The sequence below is a fragment of the Heloderma suspectum genome, chromosome 10 (assembly GCF_057233095.1).
Source record: "Heloderma suspectum isolate Gila_16-S chromosome 10, 16-S_ref, whole genome shotgun sequence".
NCBI classification, from domain to species: domain Eukaryota; kingdom Metazoa; phylum Chordata; class Lepidosauria; order Squamata; family Helodermatidae; genus Heloderma; species Heloderma suspectum.
This window is the reverse complement of record NC_139467.1, coordinates 19,821,764-19,838,052: the sequence shown is the minus strand read 5'-3', so window position 1 is coordinate 19,838,052 and position 16,289 is coordinate 19,821,764. Positions and strand designations below refer to the sequence as shown.

At 45.3% G+C, this 16,289-nt stretch overlaps 1 protein-coding gene across 2 annotated transcripts; it reads right to left on the bottom strand.

Moving 5' to 3' along the window:
• Window positions 1-343: 343 nt before the first annotated feature.
• On the bottom strand, window positions 344-14,696 carry LOC146337902 (uncharacterized). Of its 2 annotated transcripts, none has more exons than XM_084815442.1 (10): window positions 14,641-14,696; window positions 12,856-12,907; window positions 8,137-8,214; window positions 5,645-5,716; window positions 4,142-4,216; window positions 3,951-3,998; window positions 3,617-3,658; window positions 3,000-3,074; window positions 954-1,002; window positions 344-799 (listed from the first exon to the last, which is right to left on the bottom strand). In XM_084815442.1, exons 1-10 carry the CDS (start codon window positions 14,680-14,682, stop codon window positions 775-777), a joined length of 558 nt encoding a protein of 185 aa, XP_084671568.1. In that variant the 5' UTR covers window positions 14,683-14,696; the 3' UTR covers window positions 344-774. The 2 variants fall into 2 exon arrangements, with proteins under 2 accessions (XP_084671568.1, XP_084671567.1); XM_084815441.1 differs by having other exon boundaries at window positions 345-799; window positions 5,645-5,713.
• Window positions 14,697-16,289: the final 1,593 nt, after the last annotated feature.

Genomic DNA, 16,289 nt, shown 5'->3' with positions numbered 1-16,289 from the left:
AAGAGACAGAAAGCTATGGCACATGTCCCAGTCAACAGGAGGTTAGTGCAAACTCACAGAACAGGAGAGGACTGGAACAAGGTGGCAGTGGTGAAACTTCACATCCCATAGGTTCCATATAAAGTGATCAAAAGACCTGGTAAATTAGCAGTAGTGCAATTTTGCTGCTCATTTAGTCAGGAATTTGGGTCGTCGGGTACTCATGGAGGCCACTGCAACTCCATCTGGCAGTATATATTTTCTGGCAATTCAGGGTGCTGGTGGCAATACCTCTGAGATTACAACTTCTCTGAAAACATGGCCATGTATACAAGGCCAACGAAAGCACAGAATCCAATAAAGTCAGAAAACTTAGAAAAAACAAACCACACCAAAACTTTATTTTGCAAGTACAGAATTTGAGACTTCTTGGAGCAGAATGAGCACAGAGGGGTTTTTCTTGGCAAGGAGCATCTGCAGCCATGCTCATAATCCATGTGCCAAGTCTCTCCTGACCTCAGGCTGCGCAAAGAAAAGAATGAAGAATTCACAAATGTTCTGGTTCTACAGAAGGGACTAGTTTAATGCAATGAAAATAGAACTTGGGGTAGGGCAAGAAAAAATGGACCGATGTTGTGGTAGCAGGACAGGCTGGGAGTTCAGGCATGGGGGGGAGCTAAGCAGCCCCTTCTCCACTGGGGAAAAACAGGAAAGGTCACATGATCCATCTACATCCAGGCTGAAGCATCCCCCACCTGCCCGTCAGTGCAGTCCTCAGGTGGATGTGAAGAGTCTTTATGCCTGTGTCACATCATATGTTCTGAAAAGAAAGTGAACAGGGATCAGGGTGCAAAATGCTATGAGAATGTACATGATGGTGTAGCTGGTGCATTTATATCCTGCCCTTTGGCCTCAAATATGAGACAGAGTATATCAGGGGAAGGGGAAAAGAGTCACTGTGGTAGTTCTCTTACCTCGTCTGCTTCTTCCCTCGGCACCGTGGGAATTTCCCATGTTTACCACCTGGAAGTGGAGAGAGAATAAAGAGTTTTATGAACACTGCCTTCTAGAGGCAGGAACCGAATGGAAAGATCTGGGGGACTTGGGAGATACTGTCATCATCCTTTTTGATACTGCTTTCCCTAGGATGCTCAGAACTACTCTTGGATTTTCTACCTAAAATTAACATTGCATTTAACAACGCTGATTTAGTATTGGGAAAATACAGAGAACATTAAGGGTGCAATCCTATGGCTGCTTGACAGCATCTAGATGGGTGTAGGATTTTTCAGTTTCTGGGAACCGAGCTCAGAGCCAGCGGTCCGAGCTTGTTTTCCAGAAATCCACCCCCCTGCCCCCACTGCCTCGTAGGAGGCGCAGGTCGTCCCCAGCTCCACACTCATAAGAGCAGTGTGGAGCAGTCAAAAAGGCAGTGTTCCTCGGGGTGGGGAGGGGAGCGTGGAAGCACTGTTATGACACTTCCTATGTTCTGTCCAGCCTCCCTCCTCCCTGCTCCGAAGTGCCCTGGTTAGACAGCCGAAATCGGCTGTCTAGCCGCAATTGCAGAGTGGCTGCTCTGGGTGGCCGCTCCTCTGCAGAGGAGAAGATCCCCTCCGCACTGCACCCCCCCCCCCGCATTGGATAGTCGGCCGCCTCCAAGTTTGGAGGCGGCTGACTATCCCCACAAGATTGCACCCTAAGAGATTTTCAATGGTACTTCCATCAGCAAATGGTAAGTGGCATCAGTGGTAAGATTCTAATTTCAGTATGTTGTCTAGACCATGGGGACTAGAGACTTGCACTATTTTTCAAAAAAAGAAGTTAAAGCTGCAATTCTCAGTAACTGGGATAGCATCCACTATATATATATATATATATATATATATATATATATATATATATATTTAAATTACAAGCCATATATCATGCTCCATAATCCAACTGCAGTTTTACACACGCACACACTATTAGTGGTGCTTATTGCTTAACAAGTAGATATACTTTAGAGTAGGTGCTATACAGACTAATAGGAAAACAAAGAATTCCCTGCCCCAAATCTAAAAAGGGTAAGACAGACGAGGCAAAAGTATCTATGGCCCTATACAGGTAGAATACTTAATTATGGTCAAAATGTTACATTTAAAAAGCTAAACTATGTTTAAGGACTAGCCACTACCAGGAGGTGAATTATTTAAAGCAGGTTTGTACATCATAGATAGAAGCATTACATCTGCATCAAGCAAACCATTGTTACTGCTTGCAAAGTTATAAGCACATCTCACTAGTATCTCCCTTTATATGCCTTCTGAGGGACTAGGCTTTTCCTAATAAGCTATACTGTTATTTCACTTACTGGGTTTACATAATCACTGGAGACCACCATGGCTTAAATAAGCCATGGTGGGCTCCAGTGATCATGAGAACCTAGTCAATGAAATAACAGTATAGCTTATTGGGAAAAGCCCAGTCCCGCATAAGGGTTGGGGCACATGCTGGTGGCCATTTTGAATATTCAACCCCTAGCGAGTGATTGCCATGGTTTTCTGTGCTGTCTGAAACTGGGCAGCATGGTTTGTTGGAGGGTGAAACAACCCTCCAATAACCCATGGACTGTTGTAGGGTTATTGGAGGGTTGTTTCCCCCTCCAACATGCCATGCTGCCCAGGTTTGGATGATATGGCAAACCATGGCAACTCCCTGCCAGGGGCTGAATATTCAAAATGGCCACCGGCATGCACGGCAACCCACCATGGCTTAAATAAGCCACAGTGGACTTCAGTGATCATGTGAATTGGCCCACTAAATGTTTGGGTATCTGAACCAGGGCTAATGCAACAGACCATGGTTAGTGCTAACCGTGGTTAAGCATTACAGCCACACTGGACCTGTAAGAGTGGAATAGTAACAAGATGATGACACTCAGGCACAGCTACATTCTTTTACTATACCCCTCTCTTCCCACCCTGAGATAGGAACAAAATACAAACCAGCCCCACTCATGCTAGTCATGCCATGCTTACAGGTGAGAATGAGAATGCCAAGGATGAAGAGGATTGCAGCAGCTACTAAGCCCCATTTGCGCAAGGAGTAATAGTCTGCAAGGCAAGGGGAGGAGAAAAACAGGTATTCAGTTCAAGCATCAAATGGCACATTAAGATTTAGGAATATTGGTGGATCAGCGATGTCTGGGACTGAGGACAGACTGTGTTTTTTTAAGAGCTGAAAGAGGTTTAAGAGACATGTGTATGCACAGTTCTTTTGTCCCATTGTGTCCTATGGTCAAACAGGTTTTGCAGGTTTTTCAGACATACAACCCCCACAGTACGTGCTAACCAAAGACAATGGTGGGATGAGTGAACCTACCAAGAGCAACCATCCTTCATTAAAAAACGCTTCCAAGTATATTGCGGATGAGCACTTATTGTTTTTAGATCACATTTTATGGTGTTTATTTTTATTTGTATTATTGTGGTAATTATGGTTTATTTTGATTTGAGGGTATTTCTGTTATATTACTTAAGGATTTCTGCATTTGTGTGTATCAGTCGCTTTGAGATGGCTTTTTGTGGAAGGAAATGATATATTCATAATCATAATTTCCCGGCAGGGGGGACTATTTTCTGCAGCTACGACTCACCATAATAAAAAGCATCGTCATGATAATCTGTCTTCTCGACGTCTGTGAAAAGAGAAGGAACATGAGACTGATGAGCATATGCAAGTCTTACCATTGGTGTGTGTGCACACACCAGTCCTAATCTCTCTGCTACCAGTTGCAGTAGCGGATCAAGACAGAGTGGTTTCGAACATTGCACATGTAATTAGCCTCCTGCATGTGGGTATTTGTTAATATCCAAACATAAAGAAAATTGCCTTTTGTTGTTCTGAAACCAGGCACAACAAATTCCTCTAAAGAAAACTATCAAAAAGCAGCCAATATTTCCCTCCTGCTCTTCCAACCTTCGACATACCATTTCTCCTCTCCTGGTCAACTGATGGCTGTTTTGCTGAGGTCACTCCTGGAAAAGACAATGCAGGGCATTATAATGCTGAGCAAACTGGGTTTCATTGGGCCTGGTGCACCAGGGCCTTTTTGTTGGTTCTGTGTCTCTCTGTCCTCCACACCTCGGTGATCCTACTACGTTTGGCTTCTTATGCTCACCTGAAGAACTAGATTTCATGCTGCTAGTAGTGACAGCTTCAGTCATCACTGCTTCAGCTGTAGAAGTTGCTTCTACTGCAAGTCAAGACAAGAATGTTAAAATTCAGAGATGGACCAAAATATCACAGAAAAGAATTTTCTGTGAATTTTCTCTTTCATGTTCCTCCTCAAACTGGTTGAAAATTTCAGCCTCCAACTGCCGCCCAATGTCTCTGTTCATGAATTGGGAGGAGAACTTTGGTCATAACCATGGGTCCAGTTCTAAACCTGGTTTTTCTGTTGGCTTATGAATCCTGGCTTGTTTGGGCACATTTAAACAGAATCCTGGGTTTTGAGTGGCTGTCATGCAAAGCTATCCCTTCCTTGTTTGTTTACCCACTTGGGCGAAGGAAAGAGTGAAACACACTGCTCATTCACATGATGGTTTATTAAGCCAGAATTCCTGGCTTATCACTGCATGCAAAAACAGCACACATCACTCACGTGCACGCACACACACACACAGAAGTTGTATATAAACATTAACATTTTCTGAGAAATGTTCCCTATTAATATTTTCTGAGAAATATTCAATAATTATACTAGTAATAATAATATTGATAATATTTTATATGGCCATCCATCAACAGATATTCTCTGGGCAGCTTAGAGAGTAAAAATAAACAAAATACAATATTAAAAATACAATAACTCAAAGCAAAAAAAAATGCAGCATAAAATGTTCCTGCTAGAAGGAACATAGAGCTTCTCTACATGAGGCTTATATCATGTGATCAAAATTGGTTGCTCACAGAAGTTTGTGGGTCCTTTACACAATGTTGTCAACCTCCAGGGCCCCTCTCATGGTTTATGACCTTTATCCTGCTTTTTAAAAGATCGGAGATAATACAACAAAGGGCATTAATCCAATCTATGACTGTGTGTAATGATTGCACTATAATCACAGCATCATCTAGTGGCCATAAAGTGAAACATTATAGAAACTTATAGAACTTCCAGAGGAAGGAAGTCCTCAATTCAAAGCACGTGTCCACCCATGTAAAGGAGCCAATCTTAATCCCGCAAAGAATCTGGAAGCAGAAAGCCCCTGTAAGGATGTGGGATTTCAGCCTCATGTGGCAAACCCTATAATGAAACAATTGGCAGCTCAGATTAAAAATAGTTTGTTTATAATTTAAGAACAATTAAAACAAATGAAAAATGAGAGCCCAACATTTGTTTGAAAAACATGTTTGTTTAAAAGGCCTGGGTGAACAACAACAACCTGATTCCCCAAAGACCATAGATGGGGCCAGGCAAGGCTCTCTGCAATGGCTATCCCATAATCACGGTGCTACTACCGAAAAGACCCTCCTCAGTTGTGATCACCTGCTCCATTTCATTTGGCAGAGTGAACTCTGAGCAGACCCTCTGAAGATCTTAAGGCTCAGATAGGTGTATAGGGGAGAAGGTACTCCTTCAGGTAACCTGGTCCCAAGCCCAAGGATGCTCTCGGTCACGTACCATTTTTTGATCCATCCTCTTTCAGGACATTCGCACTGTTCGCTAGAGTACTCGCATCTGCTACTTCCTCTGCTGTACGAGACCATGACATGGAAAAGAAAGTCTGAGTTAGAAAGCTCTGCAAGTTCCCTGCCACCTCCATCCAGAGAGGAATGCACCACTCCTACTTGAAGCAGGACCAGATGTGAAAGAGGATGGAGCTCCTGTGTCTTCATTGCATACGGTTGAAAGAGGAATTGAGGCTGGTGGTGTGGGGGGACACATCCAACTTTATCCTCTGGTCAAACAATTTTGGAGGCTTTTGTTCCATTTCAAAACCTACTGAACCCATTTGACCATCAGCGATAGAAGGAATACATGTGTATACCAAGGGAAATTAGACCTCTCTCAAATCACTTTTATCTCTTTTTAAAATGATCCTCCTCTTTCTCCATCCGATGAGTCTCAGTCCATGGACCTTAGAAAGGAGGCCCTCTGCCACAAGAAAGAAACAGCGACTGAAGCATTGCACAGTAAGGTCAAAGGGCTAAGTACAAGTTATTGTGCAAATGCATGTAATGGAGCCTTGTTACCATTTTTTAAAAAATCTAAAGCCGCTTTGTGGGATGGGAATTTAGAGTGGAGAAGTAGCTTTGGGAGGGAGTGCTTAACTCTATCCCTGCTGGCTGTTTATCAGCTTGAAATCATACACCCAGCAGCATCCCCCCCCCGCCCCCTGTGGGGTTCAGAATGTGCCACTTCAGGCACATAGGGCTTTTCTGCATGAAGCTTTTAACACACCACTTTACCAAGGCTTCTGCTTCCAGATTCTTTTTTTCTGGGGGGTTTCCTTCTCTGCCTTTCATTGGCCCTGCTCAGACATCACGCTTACCCATGACAGTTAGGAGCTTTGAGCTAATCATGTTGGCTTAACATGATGTCTGAACAGGTATCTGTCCCAAACATGGTGGGTTATTAACCATGGGCTAATCATGTTCACTAACCACTTGCTGCAAGATGGTTAGTGGTCTCTATCATGAGTTAGTGTGATGTCTGCAGTGGTGTAGTGGAGGCGGGGCTCGCAGGGACGCAGCACCAGCACTTTTTCATTAGCAGGGACTCTGATGTCATCTGCCACCCCCCTCAGATTCCCTGTTCCCTCTGAGCTTAGCTGCAATCCTCACTGCAGCTGTGGGGGGAATGAATTTTCCAAACAGCAATATATTGTTCCATGTTGGAATGCAAAGTATTTGGGATGCCTTGGTCTGGAGTGGGCAGTTAAGATCTATTCACTTTACCAAAGACGTGCTCCTGGTGGAGATGAAAACTCCTAGAACTGGTCTGCTGATATGGATCGACGCAGCTGCCTGAAATTTTTGGACTGCCCTTGGAGACTGTCACTATGAGCTCCTGCATTTCCAAATTTACTATTACACCACTCTGTGTGTGTGTGTGTGTGTGTGTGTGTGTGTGTGTGTGTATGGTTCAATCCAGCTGGGTGTGTGGACGTTTCCGTTGGAGGGAGAGGGGGAGATATAATGAAGGAGCTCAGGGAAGGCTAATGGGTAATGTTGGGGTGCTAAGGGAGCATGCAAGGGGGCTGTTAAATGAGACGGGATCTGTCCATGAAGCTTCCACAGAGTATCATATTTTGAAAAACTAAAATGTGTGTGAGTGAGTGAATGAGTGGATGAAAAAGATTTTAACACCCCTGCATTTTTTCTCAGACGCCCAATTGAAATACCCTGCCTTACTCTCAGCTGCACTGTTTTTGGATCCCAGTTGAAAGCTGTATATCTTACAAAGTTGTATGATATTAGAAGGGGGCGTGGCTCTGAGGGGGCATGGCTGGGACTGTCACGAAGGGACCCTGCACTTCTGAATTCGCCACTATACCACTGGACGTCTGAACAGTCTCCATGGTTAATTGACAGCTGCCATAGAGCTCCATGGCAAGAGCAGCCAATGAAGGAGTAGCTGCTGAGCACCAAAATGGCCGACAGCACCAAGCACCAAAATGGCCAACAGCGCAAAGGCTGCTGGGATTCATGGGCACCCATCTGGAGGACTGCGGGTTCCTGAAGGGAGGATGGTTAGAGAATGGTTAGTCTAACCATGTTGCGGAACATGGTTACCTGCACGTGTGGCAGTAGCACTCGCAGTGGTTAGTGGTAAGCACCATGCACCATGGTTAGCCTAACCACCCTTCCCCAATGTGCATCTGAACAGGGCCTAGATGTTCCATTACATAATCACTAGGTGGTGCTGTGGTATAGTGGAATTCCCAGCTATACCTATACCAGCCTTTGCCTGATAGAAAAATAAACCCCTCTAAATGTTTGCAAGGAATGGAAGAGGCCCTGGAAGGACGAGGTGAGTGAGGAATCATGAGTGCACAACAAATGCCTCATGTAGAAAGGCTCTTAGCCAGTAGGGGAAGCAAATAAATCTGGGGAGGGCCAGATGTTATTCACTACATTGACCAGAGATATATGCTAAGCCGAAAGACTCACTCGTTGAAAACAAGAAGGGTTCAGTTGTGGGTACATCTGAGGTCTTCTTCTCCCATTCAGGGGTCGAGGCTAAAGTTCCTGTAACATAAGCAAGAATTCTGTGACCAGAAGTCCCTTCTGTCAACGATTCCCATAATACTGTAGTTCTTTTGCACATTTTTTTTAAATTATTTCATTTCTATACCGCCCAGTAGCCGAAGCTCTCTGGGCAGTTCACAAAAATTAAAACCAAACAGCACACAATAAAACAATTTAAAATATATAGAACATTAAAACCACATTTTTATCCCGTGAAGGAGCTCATGGTCAGTGGTTCTCCACCCCATTCATTTATACAGTCCTGTGAGGTAGATCAAGCTCTGTGTGTGTGTGTGTGTGTGTGTGTGAGAGAGAGAGAGAGAGAGAGAGAGAGAAAGAGAGAGAGAGAGAAACCCAAGCCAACTCTGTGAGCTTCATAACTGGGTAGGGAATTGAACTGAAGTCTCCCTGTTCCCAGTCTGATGCTCTAACACAACCTTCCCCAACTTGGTGCCCTCCAAATATGTTGGACTATGATGGAAAGGCACTGTGGGCCACACATGTCCCATGGGCTAGAGGTCCCCACCCTTGGCTCTATCCACTACACCATAGCAACGGATGGAAACTGTAAATTGGAAATTGGAATGTAAATCAAAGTGGGATGTGAACCTGTATCTAAAGAACTTGGATTTGCTTTCGAATTGTATTTAGAACTTCTCTGCATGAGGCATGTATTGTGCACTCGTGATTCCTTACTCACAGTTGTTTACAGGTTCTTTAGATGATGTCACGATCCTCTAGTTTTGCCTCTATTTTTTAAGAGTACTTTCCAGGTGTGTGTGGGGGGGGGGTTGTTTGTTTGTTTTTTAAGAGCTGGGGAAATGGGGTATTATTTCTGAAAGCAAAAGAAAAGTTATTTTCCTATACCACTATAGCACAGTGCCACCTAGACATTATGTAGCAGAAAAGGAAATGCTCTCTGTGTAGAGCTTGGTTCCCAATTCTGCAACGAAACCAAAACCAAGTACAGAGATTAACAGCCCGGTGTAGAAAAGCTCTTAGAGGGGAACACATGGGACCTTCAACAAAATGTTGCCATGTCGAATGCTGCTCCTGTTCCAGCCATTCCATTCCAGCCACTCCATTCCATTCTCCCCTCCCGAGACTCTGTTTTTTTCCTCCCAACCATCAATTAGCAGTCCATGGCCACTGAGCATCTCGATGCCTCCCTCTCATGGTGCCATTTCATTTACAGAAGCAATGGCACTCACCACATGAACATCACAAATATAGGAGATAGTTATTATTTGATGCTAGTGTGCCCATGCTCCCTTTGCGACAAGCCAAAGGTTCCCACACTTTTCTCTTAATCCTTTGCCTGTAGCACTCCATGCATATAGCCGGAGGAGAGTGTATTCTGCAGACATGGATTTGCCCCACCCCTTGCAGCAGAGTAAGAACATCAGAACATTAGAAAAGCCCTGCTGGATCAGACCCAGGGTCCATCTAGTCCAGCATTCTGCTCACACCATGGCCAACCAGCTGTTGACCAGGAACCCACAAGCAGGACACAAGCGCAACAGCACCCTCCCGCCCATGTTCCCCAGCAACTGGAGTACATAGGCTCACTGCCTCTGGTACCGGAGGTAGCACATAGCCATCAGGACTAGTAGCCATCAATAGCCTTCTCCTCCATGAATTTGTCCAAACCCCTTTTAAAGCCATCCAAATTGGTGGCCATCACTACTGGTGATGGAGTAGGTGTCCATGCCAGTGGTAAGAAGAAAGAAAAGTGGGTTAAGGGCCAGCCATGTTCTGGATCCTCCAGCTATTTTCCAGTAATTTATTTTTTCACATCAGCCCATGTGGCTGGATATGGCTAAGGTTTGCTACAGCTCCCCACCTTGATCACCACCAGCACTTTGCGTTGTGCGGTGCTTGAAAACCTCAAGGTAGCCAGAGGATCCAGTGTTCGACAGTGGAGGCTGGTGGCTCCAATTTCGGTGTGGCTGTGAATCCATTCCGGGTTTGAGTCAGAACCAGCCAGAATGCTAAAGGAGCTATCCAAGGTGGTGAATCCTAGCCCCCCAAAAAGGTTCAGCACCTTGGATAGCTCCTTGAGAGTTCTGGCTGCTTCTGACCCAAACCCAGGATGGATTTACAGCCCCAGCAAATCCGGAGCCACCAGCCTTTACTGGTTCTGCCTCCACAACAGGAAATGATGATCAGGCTGTGAAACAGTCACTACGGCTTTTCTGAATTCTTGGAAATACCAGCATATGTTTTGACTTATTTGCTATGAGTTATTTTTCATCTGCTCATTCTGCTGGGCAAAATATTTCACAACAATAATCTCTGTGCTATATTTCCCCCAAATGTTCCTACCATTCGTCTGTTTCAGTATTTAAAATGAGGGGGAAACTCATGTATCTGTTTCAGTATTAAAAAAGAGGAAAAAAGATTTTGTTTTTGCAAGGTTTTCCTGTGTGTGTCCCCCCCCCCCGCCCCCACATCTCGATATATCTATGTGGGCCTCTATAAAACACACACAGTTCCACCTGCAGTTGCCTCACACAGGTTGCAAATTACAACAACCATTTAGATCAGGGGCTTTTCTACACAAGGCTGTTAATGCGCTGTATTTACTTTTGGATTCATCGCAGAATTGAGCTCCGAGCACTACACGAAGTGCATTTCCTTTCCTGTTTTTATAATACATAACCTCTAGGTGGCACTGTGGTACAGTAGAATAGCACAAATACACAAGTGAAAAAAGCATTTTCTTTTGCTTTCACAAATAATACTGCATGTTCCCAGCACTAAAAATACTCACCAAAAGTGCTATTTAGACACAGAAATGGAACTGGAGGCTCACAATGACATCTAAAGAACCTGTAAAGAACCATGGGTAGGAAATGATAAGTGTACAATAAATGCCTCATGTGGAAAAGCTCCTGGACTGGGCAAACTTTTTGCGGGGGGCGGGACAGAGGGCTTCAATAGTGGGCAGGGGGATCCTTCTGGGGCCAGATGGGTGGCAAGGCAGCAGTGGGTGGGCTCAGGAGAGGCAAGCACAAGCACACACTCACACACACACACACACACACATCTATCCCCTCCCCATCTCTCCCCGTGTGTGGGGAAAGTAAAGCCTCTCCCACTGCCTCGCAATCAAGATCCTGTTTCTCCTCTGTTATTAGCAGTGCAAAAACAGCAATCTGGGCTGCGTCAAGATTGCTCGGAGAGCAACTCAAAGCCTCTCCCCCACCCCCAGCAACCCCACTCATGATTGCTATTTCCCTACTTCAAATGGCAGCACTAGGTCAGTGATTTGTTTCCTGCTGAACCTTTTTTGTTTGACTGTGTATCAATATGTATTGAGTTTAGAAGTAAAACCAGCAATAGCAGGGATTTGGAGTTTGAACAGGAAGTGAGGAGGACAAGGACGAGGAGGACGAGACTGAAGCAGAGTGTTAGAGAGGCAGGGAGAGAGCAGAAGGCCCTGTAACTGTAAGAAAGCATCTTAATAAAGCACACTGTTTATATGAAGTTGGGAGTGGCTCCTCTGAGTACCTAAACAGCACCACATGAAATACTGGAACTCCAAAAAGTTTAGCTAGTACTGCATTCCACTGTATTCCTGTCCACCTTCACCACTAGATTACTGAATTTTGACTGTGGTAGTTAAGAAACTAGAAAGAACCCAAAGTCCATCTAAACCTTCCCCAAAGACAGGAGAACTTACCAACTCCCAGAGATCAACCAATGTAATGAAACCCAGTGGTCTTCAACCTTACCAAACCTGGGACCCAAATTTAAACTCAACCTGCAATGCAGGACCCATTTTTAGTTTATCATATATATTATTTTGCCTTTTCTATATCCATCCTGTCTTCTCCTCTCCCCACTTTGATAGGCATCTCCTGAATCTTTTGCCCCACAGACTGATCCACTAATAGCTGGTCAGGCTGCACAGTCAAGTCACCCACCCACCAGCCCCCATTAAGGGCTTCACAGTTATGGAGTGTGCATGCTCAAACAGCACAGCCTTAAATGCAAATAACTTGTTGAATACAAAAACCAGAGATGCAAAATAACAGCGCTGAATCTTTTCTTTCTTCCTTACGCCTTGGAAAGAAATTGTGGGGAAGCCATACTTTGGTGAATGTTTGGCAGCCCTGCTAGGAAACAGATAAAAAATGGCTTTGCGTCAAGATCTGACCCAGGACCACCAGGTGACCATCCCAGATCTTGGCCACAGTTTGCTGTAGGCGGGCAGGCTGCAAAAGGTGTTTGCTGAACCATAACTCCACATGCCTCCCACCCATCTGCTAGAGTGAACAACTGCAGCTCATAGAGAACATGAGCCAGTGAGAGCCAGTGTGGTGCAGTGGTTAGAGTGTTGGGCTGGGGAGACCTGGGTTCAAGTCCCCACTTGGCCATGAAGCTCACTGGGTTACTTGGGGCCAGTCACTGACTCTCAGCCTAACCTTCCTCACAGGGTTGTTGTGAGGATAACAGGGAAAGGAGGAGGATCACATACACCACCTTGGGCTCCTTGGAGGAAAATTAACAAATAAATAAATGCATATAAATAAACATGGCTGTGTGAACCCATTATTAGTTATTGTTAGTTATTGCTCTTGAGGTGGTAGTTGGCACACACAGCTCGAAGAATACCATGACGAGGCAGTCTCTTACCTTGTGCATCCACCACAGTAGTGAAGCTCCCAAGGACAAGCAGCAGAAAGAGCTGGGAAAGAAACAACAGATTCAGCTGTCATATCCCCAGTTCAGATGGTGTCCCATAGTTCCAACCCTGAATCCCCCTGAATCCCCCACAGTTGATCCACTGTGGACCAACATGGGATGAAGTCACAACTGTGAGATCCAGATCTGTTTCCCATCCAAAGCACAGATGACCCTAACAGGAGCCTGAAGCACCACACCAATGCTTAAGAGACACATGCTTCTTTATATCAGCATTCCCCAACCTATTGCCCTCCAGACATTTTGGACTTCAACTCCCGTCAGCCCAGCCAGCATGGCCAGTGGTCAGGAATGCCGGGAGTTGCAGTCCAAAACATCTGGAGAGCACCAGATTGGGTTTACATATTTATTGGACTTATAGCCTGTGCGATGTTTGTTTGCCTGCTTGCTTGTTTTAGAAGATCCATATCACTCTTTTTGCATAGTGGCTCATAACATTTATAAGAAATTACAATGGACACACCAAGAACCACAGAGTTCAACCCACACAAAGACAATCAGCAATTCTTTCCCCAACCCCGTTTCTAAAATTGCACTGCAATACCACCGAATACAAATGAAATGTCCTGATGCATGCCACATTCCAACATTTTGAAAGGAATCAATATAAAGGGCCCAGGGAATAAACACACGTGAGCGCGCACGCACGCACATGCGCGTGGATCCTACCCTACATGTTGCCCACCACTGTTTTAGAGAACCATCCATCTAATGGGCATTTCAGAGTCAAAAGCTCTGCTGAGGTCTCAGGCTGTCTGTTGATCCACTCTTGGGAGCTGGAAAGATACTGACATTTCCCCAGAACGGAAGGCTGTGCGCTTCTTCTTTGACTCTGACGACTGACGATATCGTGGCTTGCTGTAGGAAAGCTCCGAAGGACGTGAGAGTCATGATGCAGCTGACTGAGAAGGCAGCTCTGAGCTGTCAGGCCGCCAATGTCCTAGAAAGGAGCCCCGTTGGAGTTTATCAAAACTTAGCAGGGCCTCTCGCTCTGCCTGGATTGCAGGGCCAGAGAGGTTTTTCTAAGCCTCTCCTACTGGCTTCGTTCCAATCCACTGTAGTCCCAACATCACTGAAACTAACCATCCATCCCCTAACTTTTAGTGATGTAATCAAGAAGCCTAATACTTTATTTTCTTTCTCTCTCCCACAATCCCACACATGAGCACGCACACATACACACACACACACACACACACACACATCGATGCTCCAAAATTTGTTACTTCCCAGCTGGTCTGTTTTAAGAAGCAACGCTCTTTGTGCCATACATCCTAGGCCAGAGTCAGCTCAGGAACTATAACACAAAGTGCTTTGCTCATGTACGGGGGGAGGGGAGACTCCCCAAAAGTGAGACAAAGATAGAGGGAATGAGACCATCCAGCGATACCTGCCAAGGCCAGTGTATAGGTCTGTGCTTGTCTGTCTGGATTCTGGCCTGCAACCCAGCCTCTCCGCTTATTTCTCGGCCCATCTCCTCCCACCTCACTCTCATTTGGGGACATGTGGTTCTCATTTCCACTGAGCCAAAGGGTCTGCTTCATCTGTCACCAATCCAGCCCCCAGGGTTAATTCCCGGCAGGAAATTTTCCTGGCTGACAATTTGTTCCAAAGAGGCACAGGAAACCGTGGGGGGTGGGGACTGTAGTTATTATTAGAAGGGAGACCTGGGTGGTCTGTGCCAGAGTGTGGTGGGATGCGGGGGTGTTCACTCACCTTCATGGCGGATGCTCCACAGGCGTGCGGCATGCCGGGCATCTACGAGCGAAGGGAAGGCTCAACAGTCATTTCCTCCTCTTGCCACTTCCTGGCTCTAGGGAGCGGGTGTGAGTCATAGGGCACGTGTTCTTACATTTCTAAGTGTGTGGGTATATATATATAAAGTCCAGCACTGTGTGTGTTTCAGAGCGTGCCAGAGCGTTCTGCGGAAGTACCAGACTTCTCCATACACAATGACACACAGTAACCAAACCTAGAGCCGTTAATCAGAGAGGAACAAAAAACAGCCACTTTTTAAAAACTCTGTACGGTTCGGTGAGCAGCAAAGATTACTGTTAATGGGTACAAATGTGTGCACATTTTAAATGGGAAACTTCGAGGCCCAGTTCTTCCTTCTTGTGGTTCTTTAGCTTTAAACCACAGTTGGACTGGGCAGCTCTTCAAATAGAGGATGGTGCTCTGGCAGTCTTTTAAACAGAGGCCTGTTGTCTGCGAAAGAGGACATATGGCCACCCTAGTATTATCTAGACCTGCACCCTCTCACACATATAAATGTATTAACAAATAAGATTGGCAATATGTATGTCTGCCCTGAGGCTTCAAGAAAACACCAAACAAAAATATTAAGACGAAAACCACCACCACCATCACCACCACCCAAATGGCAGCCAGCAGAAACTACAGCCAAGATGAAATTTCCCAGAAGAGATTTTTCTGAGAAAATTTGTGAGAATGTGTTTGTTTCTCACCCCCTCTAAAAACAGAGGGCCATTTTGCTGAAGATTCTCCACCGTTTTTTCACAGCGGCTGTCATTTCTGCCCCACAATGCTCTGGAATCATGCTAGGTCCAGGCCATTGTGGAAGATACAAAATGGTGGCCACATTGCCAACAAAGGAGGGGGCAGAATCTTAGAAAAAGAGAACGAAGATGTCCCCATGACCACTGCTATTGGTGAGCACCACCCCTACGAAACTTTTGGAGAATTTTGCTTTCTGCCTACCAAGAATATTTAGCAAAATGATCCGTCCCCTAATTTCAATGTCCACAAATACAGGGGAGAATTTTTGGAGACACTCTGCTCTAAAAAACAGTCAAATTGCACTTCCTTTGATGCCCAAGGCATACCTTTCCCCCTCCAAGATTGTGGATCCTAGGCCATGTCCAGGGAAACCTAATCCTACCTGACCCACCCTGTGACCCCGCCCTAACCTAAATCAACCTCAAATGTCTGGGTCACAACCCCCAATTCCTGGAGTACAATTACACAGCCTGGAGGAAGTTCTAGAGTAACTAGAGAGGCCTAGAAAACAAGAGGAAGTAGAAAAAGGGGATCCTAGCAGCCAGAATTTGGGATGGAGTGACGTCTTTGTTGATAGCTTCATTATAAGATTTAGTCACTAGTTGGCACTGGGTGAAGTCAGGAGTTTCCTGATCTGTTCTTGTTTTGTAGAGCCAATGAAGTTCTTATTGAGGCCAGCCCTACCATTTGGGAGAGTGAGGCAGCCCATTTTCAGTTTCATGACAGGGCAGCAAATTGCTCAACATTTAATGCATTATTATTGCTTTTTTACTGCCAGGGATGGGAAAGTCATTGGTGGGGTTTTCAGCCTCAGGTGCAAACATAACCTGACCAGCCTTGGGTAC

What these genes read in the sequence shown, in the direction of transcription:
- LOC146337902 (XM_084815442.1), bottom strand. Translation starts at nt 14,682, where the DNA reads ATGCCCGGCATGCCGCACGCCTGTGGAGCATCCGCCATGAAG. An exon ending in ACCCTTCTTGTTTTCAACGA is followed by an intron (nt 5,717 to 8,136) that starts GTGAGTCTTTCG and finishes GGTCTCGTACAG; the next exon opens with CAGAGGAAGTAGCAGATGCG. An exon ending in CGAGGGAAGAAGCAGACGAG is followed by an intron (nt 800 to 953) that starts GTAAGAGAACTA and finishes CTTTCTTTTCAG; the next exon opens with AACATATGATGTGACACAGG.